We start from the raw sequence: 21,981 nt of genomic DNA, 5'->3' as shown, positions 1-21,981 counted from the left end.
CATAATCCTCGATCTCGGTCTTAAATTGGTAAACATGCGCTCAGAGACACCCAGTTCCCTTTATTGAGCATGCTTCTTTTGTGCAACCCTGCTCTGTTTCTCTCTACCCCCCAGCAGCCCCACAGACCCATTCCTGATTACTGACTCATGAAAAAGCAACACTTCTGACATTAACAGTCGTCACAGAACACAGGCAATAAGGTGAGCTTCAGGCTGCAGAAGTGCAGCGTGATTATTATTGAGATGGCACAGAGCAACAGAAGTGAACTGCCAAGGGTAATTAAAATAAGGTTGTACAGTACAGTCTGTAAATCTGAATCACAATGTGCTTTTATCCTTAACTCACCGACATGTATCACAGATTGTGTGTATAAATCCAGTTATCGTTTAACTCCCGAGACATTACTATACATACCTGCTGTTTTAGTAATGCTAACAGCTTCAGCAGCTTGTGTTACAGCACACACTACTTTATAAGGAAGCCAAGTGGCAAAGCACAGTGTAAGAAGTACTTCTATTGAGTGTTTCTTCTAGTGGCTGCAGATTTATGTACCTAACAGAGACAGATGAAGTAACCAGAATACATGGTCAAGAAGATTGAAGTACCCCAGGACACCAAAATAACATCTCTTTGGCAGAACAAATGAAAGCACCTTTGGCTGGACAGAAACATAATACTGGCACATCTTCTGTTATTTCATACAGGCAGACACTGTGTTCATATGTATGCATACAGATCGTAGCTTGTAGCTAAATGCTAAAATCGAGATATGATTTGTATGAGGCACTAAACGCCGCCTTCAAGCTTCCCTGGTATGTCCCCCACCCCGTTTTAAGATGGTACTACTAAACGTATAGCTCTATTAGATCTGTCCTTCAAAGTCCTCCACATAATCTATGGACCCTTCATCTTTTATTCTGTCAGATTCCACATGTGCTTGTGAAACTGTCACCTAAAGGCTAATTCTGGTCATGAAACCTGCTTCAATAAATATGTGCAACTTCCTCTCTAGTCAAGAACAGAACAGTGGTGTTGAAAGACAACAGGCAAGCTATATGAAAGCAAAAAGGCAATAAGAGGAGAGAAGAAAACAAAGTGCAAGAAAAGGTAAAAGGAAAGCACATGACATTTCTTATGCTTCTGATTGACTTCATGACTCTGCACTGGACATTACCAAAGGGCATTTTCACAAATGCACGGCGAGCTGTGATGACCAGTCAGTTTCTGACTTAGAAATATGTTAATAAAAAAGCAATTCAGTTTCAGGGCCAATAACTTTGAAACTTTGTTCTCCAGATAGATTTTTTCTCTGTGCAGAACTGAAGTTCACTGTCACAGTTTTTGCCACAGAAATAAAACTTTGTCCCACATTTTCAGCATGAGTGTCAAGTGAAGTCTTTGTTAGCGGATGATGTGCAGGTATCTGAGGTCAGGGTACAGCAGGTTGGCCAGCAGGGACAGCAGTCTGGGTGCATCTCTGAGACAGTGTCCCGGGTAGCGGATGAACTGCATCGCTTTGTTCACAGAGTCCTCTAACTCAGCATACTGCTTATTGCTGGGCATGGCCTCCAACATCCCCAGCGTCTGCATCCACAGAAAAGACGAGAAGGTTATTCTTAGGAGATAAATACAGACTGGAAAATGAAAACACAGTGTTTGCAGTTATTCTTGCTTACTTGCTGGGCTTTAGTGGAGAGCTCTAAATCAGTGGTGGGTTGGAGTCGCAGCTCGGTTTCTGATTGAACTTGCACTGACAAGAATGCTGCCAGACTGCGTACCACCACTCTGAACCTAAATTAACAGAAGGCATTGATTGACAAGTAGCTTAGCAGCAATGGAAAAACTAACAATCAACTTAATCTGGCATTCAGCTTTTCTTATTAGCTAGGAAAATACATGTACCTATTGGAAACAGGAGACCTCTTCCCCAAGCCTATAGCTCCTAACAGCCCAGAGTTCAGCCTCTCTTCTCCCAGCTGAAGCAGCCTTGTTTGTAACCTCAACAGACCCAGAACGACTCCCAACACTTCAGTCTGGCCTGCCTGAGGCTGCAGCTGCTCTGCTGACAGATTGAGCGCCTTGTGCCACCAAAGAAACAGCTTGGCTTCATCGCCTGGACCACTGGATACACAAAACACAACATAACATTTTAGGTCATGAACAAAAAAAGAAAACACATGTCGACATGTTGTCTGGACTTCTCATCAAATAAGAGAATAAGTGTTCAAACCTGGGGAAGACCTGATAGGTCCATGTGTTGATTAGAGCAAGCGTCCTCTTCTCATTAGCTGCTGTGTATTCAGTATTGAGGCGCTGCAGGACGAAGGCATAGAGTGTCAGGAAACTGCCTCCTGATTGGCTCTCAGAAAGGAAGTCATCCACTGTTAGCTCAGGCACCTGCAGTGAAGCCAACACAGGACCCCAACCCACAGACTTCTCTTCAGCTGAAAAGAAAACACATAAAAGCCACATATAAACATTAAAAAATTTAAATCCTGGATATTACACTAGCTTCCTCTATAAGAGGAGGAACTGTCACTCTGCTGACCATGGTTGAAGTATGCTGTGATGCATGCTTCCATGATGCGCGTCATGTGTCGCACTGAGGCGAGACAGCGGGAGCAAGCAGTGAGGAGGGGCAAAATGGGAAAGCCCCTCCCCTTCCTGTCTAGCCAGGTGATGACATGAGCAGCGAGTGCCTCTCCTGTTGAGACACCCACTCCATTCAGCAGAGCAAGCGCATCGCTGAACAGACTGCAGAACGCCATGTGCCTCTGCTCCAAACCGGTCTCTGCGGAAGAAAAAGGAGGTGATATAAAAAAAAAAAATTCTCACTGATGGTTGATAAAACGGGAGACGGCGAGGACGACTCACCAGGTGGGTTGAATGTTACGATGTTCTCGAGAAGCATCTCCAGCTGAGCCTCAAGGTTGCTCAGACTGATGCTGCCTCCCTGCTCCAGAGTCACCAAAGATTGCACACACCAACACACGTACACTCCAGCCTTCAGCGTCTCCTCCTGACAGAGAGTCACAACTCTTGTAGATGATTGTTCAGGATAACATAGAAACACATACATTTATAAAAAGTGTGCTGTGCAAATTACCTCTGATTTTCAAGCATATTTTAATTTTAATATTCTCACCTTTATACGACAAGAAGGCTATTATTAAAGATGGAGTAGGATAAATCAAACATAAAAACAAATGCCTAATCTTAGAGCAGTCCTGTTAACAGTGTAGTTTAGAAGTGGCTTTTATACAGTAGAATCAGCCAAATTCAATACAATTTGGAGAAGTATCAGCTGGAGTAAAAAAAAACCCTCCATTCTGTTTCTCTACAACATGAAATAAAAGGTTTCAATAGTAACATTTATATAATTTGGCTGAGTGATACAGAGCTGGCAAACATAGCTGAATTGTATAAGTCTATATCTAATGCGGATGTTCCAAGCCTCCCACTTCCACAGAAGATTTATCAGCCTCAGGCAGGGTGCATGTATATACAGGGGAAGCATGAATTCTTGTTCTCTTCCACATTGAGGCCCCTCTTTAATGCAGCTGTTCCATGTGATAAGCACTACACTGCACTACTGAAGCTTCAAATCCACTCTCATGAAATCTCAGCTGTAATATTTGAATACTTTATCAAATACAGAACTAAAATTTGGGAGTTTTACCAGGGAGTAAAACAAACTTTGACGGGTTTACAATGGTGCATTAAATCTTTGTCTAACTCTAACTTTTAAAACAAACACTCCTGGGTTGTCTCACCCCGTGTGGAACTTCACTTGGGCGGGGGTTGAGCCCAGCAGCACTGCGCAGTGACTTCAGCAGCAGCTGAAGCGCAGATTCATTACTGAGCAGCAATGAGGCAGGGTAGTGGGTGCTTACGTAACCCAGAATTCCCTGGTATGAGGAAAGGTCCAGCTGATGCCAGGGCAGAGATGTGGACTGGACCAATAGACTGAGCAGAGGCGAGTCCTGGAGGTGGAGGCGTATGAAATAATAGAAAGTTAACTTAAAGGGAATGAGGGTTGACCCTGATGTGAAACAAAGACGGTCTGAACTTACCTGTTGACTCAGGAGTTGTTCCTCCTTTGACAGAAACACTAGCATGTACAGAAGATAGACTAACATGGTGTGTGACTCCTTCTTAGCGCCCGTGTCAGGTAGAGCTGGATATGATGTAGAGGTGGGAGGTGTTTGTAAGTGGTCACTAAGGACGCTCACCCAGTTCACTTCACATAACACCTCTCCTAGAAAGAGGAAACAGCTCTTGGGACTTCCTCTCTCCACCTGCAGATACAGGTAGGTCAGTACTGTAAAATATACTGTAATTACAATTGCACTACTGTCAGTGGTGGACAGTAACAGAGTAAATTAACTTGAGTACAGTACTTAAGTACATTTTTTGAGTATCTGTACTTTACTTGAGTATTATTTTTTTGGGATACTTATTACTTTTACTCCACTACATTCAGCAGACAATTATTGTACTTTTTACTCCACTACATTTCTATCAATGCTCTAGTTCTAATGCTAACTCACTACTTTAGCTTTGAAGTCAGCTCATGAATTTCCTTCTCTTTTCTGAAATCTGATCCCTAAGACAGTAAAATGTGTTTGTGTAGTTCTGTTTGTCTCAGTGGTTTAGCCGTACCTGTATATCATGCGTCTCCACGGTTGAACGTGGAGCAAACACAGAGCAAATTTCACTCAGAGTTCATTTAGAGGTAGTAATGATGGCTATAATTTTCCACCTGAGCATCCATGGTCATATCTTCAGCCCGTGTTATAGGTTTTTAAAATGAAGAATGATACATATCATTTGAAATGTTCTTCTTGTTTCCCACTCTGCTCAAACATACAAACATTCACTGTCCAACCTTAGAAAGCGTGTTGAGCTATGTAACATTTGTTCCATTCCACATGAACATTTCAAACAAAGTTGTCTGTGCTTGGAGTAATTTAGTTTCTGTTTTTATTCGATGGTATAGTTTTTAGAGATTTCAAGTAATGGTTTCTAGATAAACAGAATGTAACCGAATGTACTCCTAAGTAGTCTTTACTGCACTCATGCTTTGTGAAAATACAAAGTTTTGAGATTTTTTAAAAAGTACTTTGAACACTTAAGTATTTTAAAAAGCAAGTACTTCAGGACTTTAACTCAAGTAATAATTTGATTGAACAACTTTCACTTGTATTGGAGTAATATTTGACACGGAGTATCTATACTTTGACTTAAGTAATGAAGCTGTACTACTGCTACATACTGTATAGCTATTTATACTGTATACCATAATCATAGTCATAGCCTGTACATACCTGTAGTAGTAGTCACTCATGTAGATACATATTATATTTATAGATCATTCATACCTCTGTATATACTGTGTCATATGTTATTTAATTACTGCTTACGCACTTCTGATTAGATGCAATCCGTATTTCATTGCTATGTAACTGTGACACGCGCCATGACAATAAAGTTGAAGCTAATCTAATCTAATCTAATCTAATCTAATCTAATCTAATCTAATCTAATCTAATCTAATGTAACCTAATGTAACCTAATCTAATCTAATCTAATCTAATCTAATCTAAATTAATAAAATATACTCTATAAAAACAAAGAACTATAAACAAATCAAACTCTTGGTAAATACTCATTACTTTTGAAAATATAATCCACATAATTTAACGTAATCTGTAGCGTAATTGAGAATGCAATTATTTTGAAAGTGATCAAAATATCCTGCAAGAAATATGTTTAAATTTACCTCATGTAATTTGACAAACCTCTACCAACATATGACAGTGTTTTGATTTGAAAGCTGAGAGATACACACTGATCCACTGGAAAATAATCTGCTAACAATCTATAAAAAGATCCATCCTCTTACCCTCTCCTGCTAATTTATATCCCTTTTTTCCTGTGATGACCACTCATGAATAAGACAGTTTTAATTTGAGTCTCAGGGATCTGATTATGAGTGTAATGATTACATTACTTGTATCTGTAGCCTCTATAGATCTGTGTCTTGAGAAACAGCAGCATGTTTCCAGGAACACAGTGTTGAAACCATCATTTCGAGAAGTCAAGCTAATATTAGGCGCCAGGGGCCAAGGACTCAGGTCTCAAATAAACAAGCTCCCCTGTGTCATCTCTGTCTAGACCAGTGTGTGGAATTTGGGGTCAGGGGCTGTTGAGTCTAAAGGCAGAGAGACTCACATTAAAGAGCTGCTGCATGAGCTGAGTGTCAGGATGCAGGTGACTCCAAATCAAGCTGCGGAGGTGTGTGTGGTACAGGTAGAGAAGGTACTCAGGTGTGCAGGGAGCGGTGCAGCGCTCACAGTACTGCATCATACACAGCCATAGTGCTCCTCTCTGGCCAGGAAGCAGACGATCTGTGAACACAAAGATATAAATAACTGTAAAACGCTCAGACAACAAAGAGTAGCAGCATAAAAGCATTCATGTGGAAACACAGGGCTACAGGGAACCCACCTCTGAACTTGTGATGCAGTGTGTCGGTGAGTTGTGCGTATAGGCTGACCAGACTTCCTGCTGCACTTGCATCAGTCTCCAGCCAGGGGTAACACTTGAGGTTACTGAGACAAAAAAGACGCTAAAATTGACTTTCTCTTCTCATTTCCTCCTGCTGCTCTCAACAGCAGTGGATCACAGTTCAAACCTTTCTCCAAATAAGACCCTTTTTTGTGCCAAAACTCGAAATCCGAGGTAAACGTAGTCTCTAATCTTTCCTGTGTTTGTTCACTTTTTAAAAAATGTTTGTATTCTTCAAACTTGAGCTAAAACCCCGGGAGCATCTGTACTGCACCTGCAAAAGAGGAAGCTAGAATGTGAATATTTTTGATATGCTGCCCTCTCTAGAGTCTTCTCTGTCTGTGTTTCCATCTGTTTCACATCTGCCTCACCAACAATAGAACCCTATAATCTACAACAAATGATTGCAACAGACAGGGAGGGTATGCTGCCAAGCTTACCCGCTGTCATCAGTGTCCAGAGGGAAGATCCAAGGCTTGAACAGCTTTACAATCTTACTGTGTAGGTCCTGCAGGGCTGTGATAGGCCAAACATTCTCATTAAAAACAAAGCATATGCACACTAAAGCTGAGCTGCATTAAATCATATGTATCCTCAACATTTGTTGAGATTAGTTACCTTTCATGATTCTGCTGCTGCCCACTGGCTCTCTGGCACAGCTGCTGAGCTGCGCATTGATCGAACAACTGATCAAATGTTCCCAGAAAGAAACAACCTCTGTGATGTAAGGCGTCCAGGCTGAGTAGAGGCCGAAGCTGCGCAGGTCTGGCTTACTGAGACGACTCCTCATGAAGTAATCACTCAGCCAATCCACTGTCTCATCCACCTGACAGGACACAACAGACAGAATCACATGGTTTTCACAAACGAACAGAGAATAGAGTAAGTTTGCAGCATTTTTCACCTGATGCATGTATGATGTGTGCTATTATCATCATCAGGTAAAGAGGTCTGGATCTATCAACACCAGCATTAGTTACCTGCTGAGGAGAAAGGCTGATTCTGTGTGGAGAAGGTGAGGATACAGCTCCTCGACCTGGGACATCAGTGGTGCTGTGGGATTCAGATTTGCTTTTGGTGCGGGATGGAGGTAAAGAGCCCAGCACTCTCAGGGTTACTTTCCAGCACTCTGGACTCAGTAACTGGTTTGAGGAGCCTGACGAGGTTAAAAAAATGCATTTTGTCAATGAAGTCAAACAGCTGAATCAGAGATTTTTGACTTCCTGTCTTCAATATCTGATATGTCCGTTCTTTTAACCAAACACTTAACCAAATTTAGTGTTGATAAACCAATTTAAAACGATGCATTAAGGACATATAGCTGATACATTTTCTACTGACATCTGATTGATAGAAAGATTCAACAAATTTAAGTTCTGCTAAATAATTAACTTTATCTTTTGTTGGTGGGAAGATGAGTGGGAGGCTTTCTTTCAGAACACTGAATGTGTTTTGATGAATCACTTCACTGAGCCACAGGAGGACTTTTTAAAGCAGTCCTTGCTCCTGAGTGCATTAACAGATGAAGTGTAACATAAAAGAAAGAAAAAATGAAAAGCTGCTTTTCAATATGAGTATAATGTGTTCTACCTTCTCAAGACGTGATGTTTTTCGGAACTTGTTCAAGAGAGAGTATAAAGAGGACATTGTTTCAATTGATCAGGTACAGTCTTGGGGTGAGACGCACAGCTTTTTGTTCACACACACACACACACACACACACACACACCCACACCCACACACACACACACACACACACACACACACACACACACAAACAAACAAACAAACACACACTTACTGGTCATAAGCAGACGCAGGCAGTCACTGTAGTGATCAGGGAAATGGTGGCGTAACAGCAAGGTCCAGTGTTTAGTGAAGAGGTGAAAAGGTGTGAGAAGTTCAGGCTCAGGGTCTCGGCCGCAGACGCACAAGGCTCCGTGGACCAACTCCAGCAGACGAGTTCTCTCCGAAAACACAGGATTGGCTTCATTCAGCCACTGAGACAAATCAAACTAGAGAAGAGAGACGAGGAGGTGGATTACTGAAAATGAACAGTTCAAGATGCTCAACACATTTTGTTTTAGGTGTTGCATTTAGGTTTAGGCTAACCTTTGTGAGCAGCATGAATATGACATCAGCACTGTCCAGGTGCAAGGATGTCACCACGTCTTGGTAGAGAGAGACAAGCTGATTGGGCGCAGCATTGGGAGTGAAGAAGGGAGAAATGAGGGGGCACAGACGCCTCTGCTCCAGGATGGTCTTCAGGACACGCCCACATTCTTCTGGATTGTTCTGGATAAACACCTACACACAACAGGAGAAAGCTTGATGCTAGTCGATGCAAATGCAATGCTTTTAGCTTCAAAAAATCATTGTTTTAGATTATGTTTTGACTTTATATTGTGAGCACAGCTCCAGAGAGAAAGGGAACTGTGGGGAGAGAGGGGGGAATGACATGCACCAAATCAGGACCGGGAAGCGATCCCATGACCTATCCAACATGGACTGTAGCCTCTGTACCGCTCTGTACATGGAGCGCCTGCTCTTCCCAACTGCCACAGACTCACAGCTGTTCTTCATAACCCCCAAGCAGAAGTTCAGGTAGAGTGAGGTGAAGTGAGGTGCTTTCCTTCTTTGGTCAATCTGGATTAAACTAAACATTGCTTGACATTGATGAATGTGTGTGCATACCTGTCCCAGTATCTCCACACACGAGGAGAGGTACTGGCGTGTCGGGGGGTGTCGCAGTGTGTCTTCACACACAAAGGAAACCACCCGGTAGAAGGCAGATACGCCAACCTGCTGCACTGCCGGAGTCTTCTGTGTCTTGTACACATTTACCAAAGCCCTGTAAAAACACAAACACGTCCATTAAATATTTATAAATCTCTGTTTTAATCAGAAAAGTTATCTAATGTTTTGTGTCATGTTTTGTTTGTACTAACGTGATAAAGTTCTCTGTGTGGACAGCTGCCTGGGCCAGGCCTTGTGGAGGAGGAGCCATGGAGTCAGTTTGAAGCTTCTTGATGTCCCTGCGCAGAGATGTTACCTGTGTCTGCACTGCCTCCTGTCTCTGGACACGCTCACACTGTACGAGACAACACATGAAGGAATTACTGGATCGTAGCAAGACACATTAGAGATATACAAACTTCTAGTAGGCGGGGTCAGTAGACATACTGTCACTGTGATGTTTGCGGGTCCCTGACATGGCTGTCCTCCCTTCCCTTTACAATCCAAGGCCATGGTGACTTGTTCTGGTTGGTTCTTGTACAACAGAGGAAGGCTTTCCAGCAGCTCCTGTTCCAACGCCACCTGCTGGGCTTCTCGTGCCACTGCAATTCTGATACAGACAACCAGTATTTAGTCATCTGTTTGATACATTGCAGTTGTGTATTTGTTTTCGCACTGATGATTTGGAAATGTTTACAATCTCAACGTACCTGGCCTGGTCCTGCAGGGTGCTGAGGTCCTGCTCCATCAGTTTAGCAGCAGCCTTTGAGTCTGTGAGACAGGTTACTGGGACTTCAGCTACCGGAGCCTTCTGCTGTTGCTGCTCTGGAGCTGGGTGTGGGACTGGATGCTTCTGCAGGTTGGATAGGATACGCTCTCTTGCTGCACAAGGAGAGACACAAAGCACAGGATTAAAGTTGTTGAAAACTAAAGATGAGTCTAAACTTTTGTGCAAATGGGCAAACAGATGAGGGTTGAGGGTAAAATCACCTTGTATTTGTCAGTAAATCAATTCTGCTATCAAAAGTATGTATCAACAGTTCACCATCATCATTAGACTCTTAAACTTAAGACTTGGTTTCTGCTAAAGAGGCTCCATACCATTGCTGAGACTTGTGTTGTCAATGAAGCCAGGATTCTGGGCCTGCAAGAAGATTGGCTCACTCTGCACCTTTTCCCACAGAGACAAAACCTCCCTCTCATCATACTGCAGACGCTCCTGGTCAACATATTCTATCCACAGCTCCTATAGCCAAACACAGCAACACATATTTAAATATATGAGCCAAATGGTATACAGTGCACACACCAAAACAGGATTTAACAAAAGCAGACTAACCTGCTGCCGCTGCATGACTTGAGCCAATCTGTGTGGTTCATACTCAGGAGGAAGAGAGGGGAGGTATACTTCCTGCTTCTGCAGAGTCTCGTCATCCAACCACACAGCGAACACACCAAATGACCTGTAGGAAATCAATCAACTGAGTTTAAGAGCTTGCTAACACACTCATGGATGATACAACAATGCAATGAACATGAAGGGACAAACACTGTGATCGTCAGAGACCTACCTGACCAGCTCTGTATGTAGCTGAGGAGAGGTGAGGTAAGGGGGGCGAGGATTGTCCGGGCTTTCGTCACCCTGGTTGTCTGATGAAGGCGTGTGTGTTGGTGGCACCCTGAGAGCCTGACTGGCAGTATGGTGGAAATCAGACACCTCCTGAATCCTGTGTCTCAAGTCTCTGAGTAAAGCGGCCTGATGGGAGACCTGGAAGAACCTTCGGCCTATGCATCCTCCTGCAGCTAGACTGGTGAATGACACACATAATAATTCAAGTATGGCACTTTCACATGGCTAAGCGTATGGTCCATTTTCTCTGGCTACACGTAGTGAAGTGTTTTTGATTCGTACCCATACTCAGGACCTGGCTGTCTTAGGTAGTGCTGGAGGAACTTCTGCCACACCAGTGGGAGGAGGGGATGATCAGGAGGCGTGGCCAAGGCCTGACTCGCCCAGCGATAAACCTGCAACCGCTGCAGAGATGGTGCTACCGGCAACTTCAGCCTCTGCTGTGCTTTCTGGTTCAGAAACAAGCATAAAGTTAAAACCAGCTACACAGACAGAGCACCCAAGGTGTATGACCAAACCACTGAAGAATCTCTCTATTGCCTCTACTCTTAGTTTTTTCCACCTAAACAAATGTGTAACTTCTAGCTTGTATGTCTATATCTACCTTTAAGGCTTGATCTGGGGTAGTGTTTGAGTCTGCCAGCAGCTCTTGTTCAACACAGCGTCTCAGCTGAGAATCTTCTTCAAACATGCCCTCCATGTTCAGCACGAGCCAGGCGTACCAAACCTAAAAGCTCACAGAAAACTTCCTGTCAGTCAAGAGTGAGAATTTAACAGATAATATCAAGAAAACTTGCACATACTGTTTGTGCCTAGGGACCCTCACCTCCACACTCAAGGATTGGCCTTCTATAAAGGAGGGCGTTGCATTTCCAGAAATCCAGCCAACCAGAGAGGAGAGCAGACCCCGATCTCCGTGGTAACCCAAGGCATTCTGGAAGATGTATAATGATGAGGAAAAAGAATCTGACTTCTACAGTGGCACAAGACAATGCAAAAAATGTACCAGCACTGAGCACAGACCTTATGCTGCTGGTAGAGAAGTTTCTGCACACATTCCTCCTGATGGTGTGTGAATGCAGCACAGCAGATCTGGTCCATGAGGAACAGGACTGTTTTGTCCCTGTACCACAGGTTCTGCTGAGTCAAGATCCCCACCCAGAACTCCAGCACTGCTGCTGCTCCCACACGACTGGGTCGTGAGCTCTCCACCACATGACTCTAAAAATGAAGCACACATTTTTATGAGTTCTTTGGTCTGAAATTATATGAGCAACATCCTTTTTTTTAATTTAATGAGATGATTTCTGCTTAAATATTCTGCCGATCTTTAGTGTGTTTTTTCTTTCAAAATACTGATGAGGTTTAAGTTACTTAAACAAATATCACTGGATAAAAATGTGGTTGCAAATTATTCCCATGTAATTTAATTTCTTAAAAAATTAGGAGAATTCAAACTACACTAAATTTCAATGCTTGTCTTTAGACGGGTGGTTTACAATATCTCTAACTTTTATTGTATATGAAACTGAAGAAAGTGTGTTTTCAATTGGTAACAACATTTTTGTACTTTGTTTAAATTTTGTATATATTTATCTATTTACACAAGCACACACAAACAAATACAACTATCAGGCAACTAAGAGAATATCAAATCATGTGTAGCTGTGGTTGACACCCATAAATGGCTTATATGAGAACAACACCCAGAAAATATTTTTAAGATAACTCAAAACTAATACCTAACTTTAAAGATACAGTTGTGCTCAAACTTTTTTTTCACTCATGGTTAGTGGTTGGGTGAAGCAAACAACTGTGTTTACTTTTTTTATATCATAAAGACAACAGAAACTCCCCAAGAAACCATAAATTCTGCCAGGGTATGTAAACGTATGAGCACAACCGTAAATGTACAGATTTGAACAATATTTATGTATTTTATTGATGAAAAATATATAATATTATTATATAATAATATTCAACACCTGCAATTTTCTAAACATTACAAGAATCCCTGATGATGTTATTTCCCTGTGGAGGCTAAAGATAAGTGCTGTGACAAACCTGAATGACACTGTTCAGCAGTCGGACATTGTCTCCATACGTGGTTCCCGTGAGGAGTGGTGCCACCCGGTGCGTGACCTGCTGTGTCACACCTTGAGGACAGACGCTGTCATACTGCAAGAACAGCTGAATACAACCGACAAACCTGGCACAAACAGAGGGACGGTGGTAGAAACAAGATGGTAGTTTTAGTTTTTCATACATTAGCGGCTGTAGTACATATCTTACTTTCTTGTCTTTGAGGTGATGAGTGTTTCTTACTGAGCGTTGTTGAGCAGGTAGAAGCTGAGAGGGTAGGTTGGGGGCAGGATATTGTCCAGAAGATGCACAGCAGCCTTCAGGTGTCGAGACTGAATCAGATTCTTCAGCAACCCAACCCCATCTGTGCAGAAGTGTTCCAAACTACAGAAAAAAACACAAAGTCTATATGATTCAACAGGCTGCAAAAGAATCAACACAAATTAAAGGCATAGCGTGAGACATTACAAACCTATGTCCGACTGTTGTCATTGCGATGGACAGGTAGCATCCAATAGGGATACCTGCTTTCACTGCCCTGATAACAGAGTGCATGCTGGGACTGTGTGTGAGCTCTGGAGGTGGGTTGGATGCCAAAGCAGGGACGGACCAGGCTCCTTTGGGGTTCTGAGCATTGCCATGAAGCTTCAGCCTTAGCAGCAGCTGCCATGCCCATTGACTAAAGGAAGCTTCAGGGGACACGCCCAGACGAAGAACACTGGCGAGGTATGACACCTGGTGGGAGAAGGTAAGAGAGAGAAAGATGGAACAAAAGGCAGAGTTCTATCTCTCGATTTGATGATTCCATGAGCAGAGAGTGGATGTATCACCTGTTTGATTCCCTCTGATATGAGGCCACTGTACGGTTTGTCAGTGAGGTACTTCTGATAGGCTTCAGCCACCAGCAGAGCCACTTCACTGTGAAGAGATGAAGGCAGGGCCAAGGAGCCATCCTGAAAGAAGTAAGCAAGCTTAACAACAAACTCACATGTTGACTCAAAACATCTGAACTCGTGATGATTACTGCATCACTGACTACCTCTGTGTAGCCCCAATCCAGACCCTCCAGGATGACACACGCTAGACGGTTCTCCACAGCAGAGAGAGGATGCTGGAGCAGCCAGGCTCCAATCACACATATCTCCTCTGGACGTGGCTGCCACAGACTCAGAGGCAGCTCTTTGCACAAGTACAGAGCCACCTAAAGAAACACACATATGTGAACACAGCCCGAGGAATAAGGAAATTAGATATTCTTCTTTCAGTTTGGTCAAATGTGTGCAGTAAAATGTTCAAGTCTCAATACATCAGCAATACCAACCATTCCTACACTTTGTATGGTCTCTCTCAGTCTCTCCAGCAGCATGGAGACAATGTATGGATGAACTGTTGCTATGGCAGCCAGCAACTCCCTCCCCACTTTAGAGTAAGTTTCTCTGGTGGACGTACTCACATAAGACACCTGGAGAAAAAGAAGAAACTGTGTGTTTTAGAATCAAGGGGCCAGGGAAATATATATTCAATCAGTAAAATAAATAATTTACGCTTATTTGTTTTCTCTACCTTCCTCAGAATGTTCATTGGCTACTTTGAGTACTGTTGTCCCTTGATGATCTACTGAGTTGTAATACATGTAGTCTATACATTTCTGAGTGACTTACCTGGTAAACCAGCAGAGTTATGGTTGTGATGAATGCAGGGTCAGAGTGTTGAGTTGGTGTGGCCATATGTGCCAGCGCAGTGAGGAGTGAGATGCCATCAGAGCTGTTAACTTCACACAGCCAGTGCTCAAACCTCTCCTGCTGCTCTGGGTCTGCAAATCAGTCAATCAATTAATTTAACTATATAAAATACAAGATGATCAAAATCCCTCTGGGAATGAGAAATACAACCCCAAACTTTGAACCTGGTTTTGAAATTACAATGTAATAGATGTTTAAAATGTATTTTATTACAAGTAGCTTGGGAAAAGTTCAGAGGGCAAGTGTTTTCACTTTGTTTGAAGCCTGCGTGACATATTCTTATAAAGGTAAGTGATCAACTGCACACTGATGAAACAGTCTTTTGCTCACACTTTCCACAGCAAAACTTTTCCATTTTCAATGAGCGATACATTTAACCAGAAAAGACAGCAGAAAGAGATTTTGTGAAAAAAAAAAACACTACTTGGAAACGTACAAGGAGATAAAAGTTACACTTTTTTCCACAGGGGGCGCCACAAGTTAAACCAAAACCCTCACAGAAATGGTACAGCTTCTTTAGGAGTTAGGCGTAGAATAATTCTAGCTTTCTCTCTGATGATGAAACTGTGGGGCCGCATGCAGTGTAATATGGTGCCCATGTTAGTTACACTTCCCAGGCTTATGAAGACAATACTTTGTTAGGATAAGAAAACATATTGGTACCTCTGAGAGCCTGAATGCAGGATTGTGTGCCACAAGCAGTGTGCAGTTTTTCCAGTCCTGCTGTCTCTGCACACTGCATAACATAGAGGACCTTCCACAGCATAGAGCTGGACAGAGTCCCATAAGGCATCTCAGACATAAACAACCAAATGCCCAACCTGTGAGATATCAGCAAAGAATAAAATTAGAAGCTTGTCAAGAACACAGTTTGCAGTATAAATAGACACTTGAGGTCAATTCTTCACCTTTTGTTTCTGAGAACATGTAAAACAGCTCGGAGGAAGAGATGGTCATATTCCAGCTGCAGTTTGTCCAAAGACAGGGAGTGTGAGCTGGATCCAACAGGATCACTTAAACTCACATACTGGGCCCAGTGATCGCTGACATAACACACTGTCATCCTGAGGTACAAGAGAGGACAGCCTTGTGATTATTGAGCGTTATTAACTGTATAAATGTACAGCTTCTTATCCTTAACACTCACTGACCGTATTATGTGTCCTATTCGTTTAACCAGCTGTCTGTATCGAGCCCGGTTGTAGGTTTGTAGTCCCAGAGCGAGAATTTCAATGAGTGAAGATGCAAAAGCAAAAACACGCATCATCTTCTGACTGGAGCAGGCCTGGGGTTCATACACACCTGGAGGGAAATGTATGTCAGTTTATAACAGTGAGTGATACCAGCCAACAAACAGAAAGATAGACAGACTCTCTTACCCAGTTTGCTCATCCCAAGCATGTGTGAATACAGCTGCTGGAATGGGAACTGGTTGAGCAGGGAGATCAGATCCTCCTCACAGAGCAACAGCCAGCTGCTGTCTGGGTCCTCGTCCTAAACACAGAGAAGAGGGGAGCAATGGAGTTACACATTGGATGATCCTGTAGAGCGCAAGTCATAACAAGCTCTTTGTTACTTTTGTTTTACCTGCTTCTAATGAAAAGATGAGGCTACATATTTCCTTCAGAAATAAAACGATTACAAACCAGTATTTCAAATATGAAAGTAAAAAAAATGACACAGAGCTTTTATTACATTATCTTAAAAGTTACCGTCCTGGAAAATAATGGGTTCCTGAAATGTTCTCAAAACAAAGTGGTTTCTAAGCAACACGTTAGTGCTGTCACAGTTCTAAGCCAGCAGATTGAAATTTAAACGGTCATAGGTGTTCATTTGGCACTTGTCTTACAATAGCTTCAAATGTGACTCAGCAGGTCAGAACAAAGACCAGAACATTCACATTTATAAATGTGTTACTTACAAAACTAAGTGGCACATCACATTCTCGTGAGAGACGTGCACAGTGGGTATTTTAGGACATAACAGCACAAAACGTGTAATAAGACAAAACATACTATTTTAATAGATTTTTTTCAGAGGGTTTCATATGTAATCAGGTTCATACATTTAGGTACAATAGGTACTTCTTAGTATTTCTTTGTTTTCAAGCTTTTACAATTTAGTAAGTTCCTTTTTTTTTTAAACTCTCCTGATCATACCTCCTCTCCTCCTTCATCCACTAATGTCCAGTTTCCAGATTCAGGTCCAGAAGCTGCTGAACTTTGGCTCTCGCAGGGCTTCAGATGTCCCAGAAATTCTGCCCGGTGTCTAGAGTCAAGACAAAGATGCCACTTGTTAGAGGTGTGAGGCTGTTACTCCTTAGACAGATGAACACGATCCGACTCAAAGGGTAGGATTGAATACTTTTTGAAGAGACTCTTGTATTTACCTGGCTGGTGACATTAGGACAGCCAGAGCTTTCATAAAGTTCTGCACTCCGTTTGTGTTCCCCCAAACTTGGATCTGAGGCAGAAATTGGGAACCGCTCAGTATGTATAAGCTGGATTACAGACACTGAATGAACAAGTGTGTCCCAGACTGACCTGAAGGAAGGCTGCAGCCCACTTGCCAACCCCAGCAGGACAGCACAACAGATGGCACAGCAGGTACAGGTGCTCTCCAGACCCTCCAACATGCAGCAGGACTGAAACCTGGAGAGAGGACCAGAACCATGTCAGGAAACTCAAGAAATATATACATATTTTTGCCAGTGAAGCCTTGAACGAGAAAAAACAGTTTTTTGTTTTGTGTATACCAATCTCTCCAGCCAGTGATGGATGTCTGTCTGGAACTGTGTGTCATCCAGGACTCTGCGTGTGAAGCTAAACAGGACACTGATGGCCTCTTTCAAGGGTTTAAAAGAACAGGGCTGGGTTTTTCTACTGGAATAATCTGAAAAAATGAATAAATTAGTTGATTAATAAAAAAAAAAGATTAAAAGTAAAAACTTCTAGTCTAGAAGGATTCATGTGTCTCACCTTTCAGTAGTCGATACAAATATGACTCCACCTGCAGGCGTGACAGCAGAGCAGTATATGCATGTAGTGCCACCTTCTGATGTAGCAGTTCACTGCGAGCTTCAAAAAGTCGACCCAGCTCAGCCAGCACACTCTGACTGAAGTCTGCCTGCTGGAATCGATGGTACCCACACACTTTGGACTGATCTGCACACACACCCTGTAGAGAAAAAAAATATTAAAATAACTCACAGAAAAGAGTGTTTAGTCATATGTTTGAACTGTTAACTGTATTTCTGTTACTTCCTCACCTGAAGCGTAAGCTGTTCATCTCTGAAACTCCACAAACGATTCTGTGTGCTCTTGCAGTCAGACGACTGTGTATGTAGCTGTGCGTGAGACTGAGTCAGCTGCCTGCGACAACGCCAGTAGTTCTGCAGCAGTTCTGTTAGTTCGTGGTTCTCCTGTCGAGCTAAAGCGCAGAACTGAGCTGCACACACTTCAACACCCTCTAAGCAAGCTTGCAAACCTCCAGCTGGCTCCCAGACACTCAGCTGCTCCAGTGAGAATGGCTGTAGAGGAAAAGCACGGATAAGTGTGTTTTAGCACAGAAGGACATAATATCAGTCAGTTACAGTGTGTATTATTATACGAGTCTTGGCTTTATGCATAAAATCATATATTGGGTTGACAATATGATTTAATGTTTATGGGTACTGATACTGAATGATGGGGGGCTAAAATTTGGCAGAAAGACACTAACTTATGGTGTTACTACTCAGCCAGCCCTGTGTAATAAGGTGCTGTCACTGTTGTAACAGAAAACATAAACCTATGATCAAACAAGGACCAATTATAGTGTTCAAATATGTTGATTTTCAATGGCAGTTGAATATAGCACTATTATCAAAGGCTGCTAGTTGATAACACATTCATGGGCTGCAAATAAATAGAGAACATAATCAAAAGCTTTCATGTGAATATTATTTCCCAACCATCAACACATTCTGACATGTAAATTAATAATAAGGGTCAAAATCTGAAGAAATGACTTTTAAATGTTGTCCTATTGCCATAGGGAATGACATTAATGGCCTCAAGATACAGTGGTATTTGACTTCAAAATAAACAACACGGACTGTAGTCAAATTCACACTTTTTGTCCCCTTGTAAAATAATCCATGACTGTATTCATAATCCAAAATGCGTAGCCTTTCGACGGATAAGATTACCTGCATTTCTGGAGCGGTTTTGGGTAACTCTGGATAGAGTTTGCTTCTTGAGAGTTCAGCAACAGACTCCAAAGGCTGCAAACTTGGGGGCGATGATTCCTGTTCAGGTAGTGCCAATACAGCAGGTCCTTTTTCCCTGTTTTTCACAGCTTCCTCACAGAGCTGCATCACACTGCCCTCCTCCAGTGTAGGGAGAGAGGGGTACAGTGCAGGGGCACTCGGGACATTAAGAATCTGAAACTGAGCTGAAACACAAGGCTGACCCCATAGCTCTGTGTCTTTTTTCAACTCAGTGGTCTGTGCTGTAACTTTATGCTCAGCACCCTGAACTGAAACTCCGTCATCCTCCTCCTCTGTCTGATGTATAGTATTCTGTGATGTCACACTTGACTCAGAAGTCTTAAGTCTCAACGCTGATGTGGATAAAGTCTGTGACGAGGAGGCCTGTTGTTTCTCATGGGTTAAATGTGATGGCTGCGGTGTGGTGTCATGAGGCTCAACAGGGGCCTGTTGCTGCACCTCTTCTGGCTCCTGATGTGGCAGACTGAGAGGGATGTCAGTAAAGCCAGAGGTGGAGGCCTCATCACAGACAGCTGAGGGAGCTGCAGCTCCTGTTTCTTCCTCCTCCTGCTGCTTCTGCTTCCTGGTCTGCTGGAAATATAAACACCAATCAGAATTATTAGAAATCTTCTTAGGTCTACGGCTTATGCTGTTACTTTCTACATGTCACCAAGGAAGTGTGACTAAATACAGCCATTAGAATAAATGAGTGGCTGTACCTGTCTGTGATGGACCTCAAGCACAAGACAAAGCAGGCTATAGAACTGTGGCCTCGAAAGGAAAGAGCAGAGGAAGGCAAACAATAACAGTATAAGACTTTGTTAAATCACCTGGGATTTTCCGCTGGATTTGGCCTTTGTCTTCTTTGGTCTCACAGCCTCCATTTTTTTCTGCCTGCCCACTCAAGCTTATTTCACAACTCTGATCACATTGACAAACAGCTGACTGAGATGTGGCCTGGTGGAAACGCTGTTGAACGACTGACAACGCACAGTCTTCATACGAAAACAAGACACTCACAAGCAATAGCCTGTAGACATTAGATCGAACAGCCAGCGACGTCCATACTCGGGATAAGCAGCTAGTAGCTGGCTGTGTTGACAAGATAAACACTTGTCATTGGTTGTAAACAAAACACTTTCATATGGCCAGACGAGAACAAGTCGCTGGCGGAGATTAGTAGGGTGACAACCACGTCTCTGAAAGTACACCTATTATCCAGCACGTACATTTTTTAGAAAACGAAACCAGTCTCTAATTATAAAACTTTCCCAGGCAACATATCTAAGGCCGTCAAGCTAATGTATGCTAAATTATAACCTGTAGCTAGTTACGCTTTTAGTATCCACGGTAATTGCTCTGTCAGCGGCCCTAACGTTCCTGTATTGCCACCAAAATGATCAAAAGAACAAGATTACAACACGACAAAAACAAGTGCCATGGGGTAGCAGCTCCATCCGCTGGTCAGCTGTCTTTTGTTTTGCTCATTCCAGGAACTCAGCGATCACAATCTTCGATCACGTGACTACTCCACCTCTCTACGGAAAGCCAGACTGTCCAAACTGTGTCATGCGCGAAAACAGGTTCAGGCATCCTTTTCAAATGGAAACCTGTGTCTTCATACAGTCTATGGTCTCCTCCGACTCACAATAGATGGTTACGGGACGTTTTACACTGTTTGCAATTGGAGAAGCTAAGGTTCTCCCAGAAAGGGTCTCTAACATCCTTCAACAAAACTTGGGGCCCCATAATAAGCCTTATTAGAGACAAGCTCTCTATCACTCCTGATGATGCCGGAGACACAGGAGCAGAGAGAGACTGGAGAGAGACCCCCCCCCCCCCCCCGCCTTTTATTTATTTCTTTGTATTTATTTTTTATTTTATTTTTGTTATTATTAATTTTACTAAATGTTGAACTGCATGCACTTACACTTATGTATGCTCTGTGTCACTTAGAACTGTGTTTATTTGTATTGTCTACTAGTATCTATAATAGGAAGCTTCGTGAGATAGACCTTAGGAAGCTGGGAGGGTGGGGGTTGGCAGGGTAAATGGGGATTTATTTTTCTATTGTCTAGTTTGTATTGTTTTTCTGTTTAACTTGATTTTTTTGTTGTATTCTATGCAGATACTCTGATTTGTTCTTACTCTTGTGTGACATCATTTTGTACTGCCTGCAAACATTTAATACAAATATTTGAAAAAAAACAAACAGGTTCTGGCATTCTGGTTCTAACACAGGCTAAGTGCATTGAAACAAAATACCTCTTGGGTGTAATACACAGGGGGAGATTATTAGTAATCAGTTTTAATCAAGTGTACAGGTTGTTAAGCTGTTTACTGTATCTACCATGGTTAGTTTAGCTTTATTTGTTCAGTTGTTGGGTTCAAGATCTATGTGACTAATAAACACATGATCAAGACAAGTCAAAAAATATTTGAAAAATATACACATTAAAGCTGCTGTTGGTAGGAATGGTGTAAAAACGTTGCTTTTTTTCTGCTGGGTTTGGAGAAAAGGTCTTAATACCCATCTGTACTCATCGGTAAGTGGAGTAATTTGAGACTATAGCAAAATCTCTGCGCTTTCCAATGCCTTTGTATCAAGCAATGTTATTATTCCCCTATTATGCCCGTTATGATGGACCAATCATAGCTAATCTCCAATCCTCTGTCCTGATTGGTTAAGGGGTGGCCCCTACTACGTCCTCCGATTGGTTATGAGTCCAGCACTATCATGACTGCACACGCCGATCTGTGTTGGGGGGCTAAGAGGAACAGCAAACAGCAGCTTTAAAAGGAAAATGTGTTTATCTGATTTCATTTTGTTCAGCATGTCATGCTCTATACTAAGAACCAGTCTTCAACAATTCATGATGGCTACACTGAGTCTCTACAGCTATCCTCCCCTGTAATCTTGCATCATGGTTATGCACAGGGATCACAATCAAAGTGACCCTGCATCAAAAAT

The 21,981-nt window shown here is 42.5% G+C and overlaps 1 protein-coding gene and 1 long non-coding RNA gene across 3 annotated transcripts; one reads left to right on the top strand and one right to left on the bottom strand.

Moving 5' to 3' along the window:
* Window positions 1-202: 202 nt before the first annotated feature.
* epg5 (ectopic P-granules autophagy protein 5 homolog (C. elegans)) lies at window positions 203-20,543 on the bottom strand. 2 transcript variants are annotated; one of them, XM_034691749.1, is made up of 45 exons: window positions 19,841-20,543; window positions 18,951-19,598; window positions 18,030-18,290; window positions 17,740-17,938; window positions 17,517-17,653; window positions 17,305-17,412; window positions 17,151-17,224; window positions 16,921-17,029; window positions 16,141-16,255; window positions 15,913-16,063; window positions 15,670-15,825; window positions 15,425-15,582; window positions 14,681-14,832; window positions 14,341-14,481; window positions 14,059-14,220; window positions 13,850-13,972; window positions 13,492-13,754; window positions 13,263-13,403; window positions 13,002-13,146; window positions 11,961-12,158; window positions 11,764-11,871; window positions 11,542-11,664; window positions 11,220-11,386; window positions 10,879-11,115; window positions 10,647-10,770; window positions 10,409-10,553; window positions 10,018-10,189; window positions 9,755-9,917; window positions 9,520-9,662; window positions 9,266-9,422; window positions 8,684-8,878; window positions 8,373-8,586; window positions 7,552-7,727; window positions 7,190-7,397; window positions 7,012-7,087; window positions 6,512-6,615; window positions 6,236-6,411; window positions 4,075-4,299; window positions 3,775-3,984; window positions 2,876-3,020; window positions 2,550-2,792; window positions 2,232-2,445; window positions 1,904-2,122; window positions 1,678-1,792; window positions 203-1,585 (listed from the first exon to the last, which is right to left on the bottom strand). In XM_034691749.1, exons 1-45 carry the CDS (start codon window positions 19,892-19,894, stop codon window positions 1,403-1,405), a joined length of 7,737 nt encoding a protein of 2,578 aa, XP_034547640.1. In that variant the 5' UTR covers window positions 19,895-20,543; the 3' UTR covers window positions 203-1,402. The 2 variants fall into 2 exon arrangements, with proteins under 2 accessions (XP_034547640.1, XP_034547639.1); XM_034691748.1 differs by having other exon boundaries at window positions 18,951-19,601; window positions 19,841-20,532.
* Window positions 13,618-14,342, top strand: LOC117818734. Its single transcript, XR_004632392.1, has 2 exons — window positions 13,618-13,981; window positions 14,069-14,342. It is a non-coding gene; the product is annotated as an uncharacterized LOC117818734 (long non-coding RNA).
* Window positions 20,544-21,981: the final 1,438 nt, after the last annotated feature.

Source organism: Notolabrus celidotus, chromosome 9, assembly GCF_009762535.1.
Source record: "Notolabrus celidotus isolate fNotCel1 chromosome 9, fNotCel1.pri, whole genome shotgun sequence".
Classification (NCBI taxonomy): Eukaryota; Metazoa; Chordata; class Actinopteri; order Labriformes; family Labridae; genus Notolabrus; species Notolabrus celidotus.
This window is presented reverse-complemented; position numbering and strand designations above follow the sequence as displayed.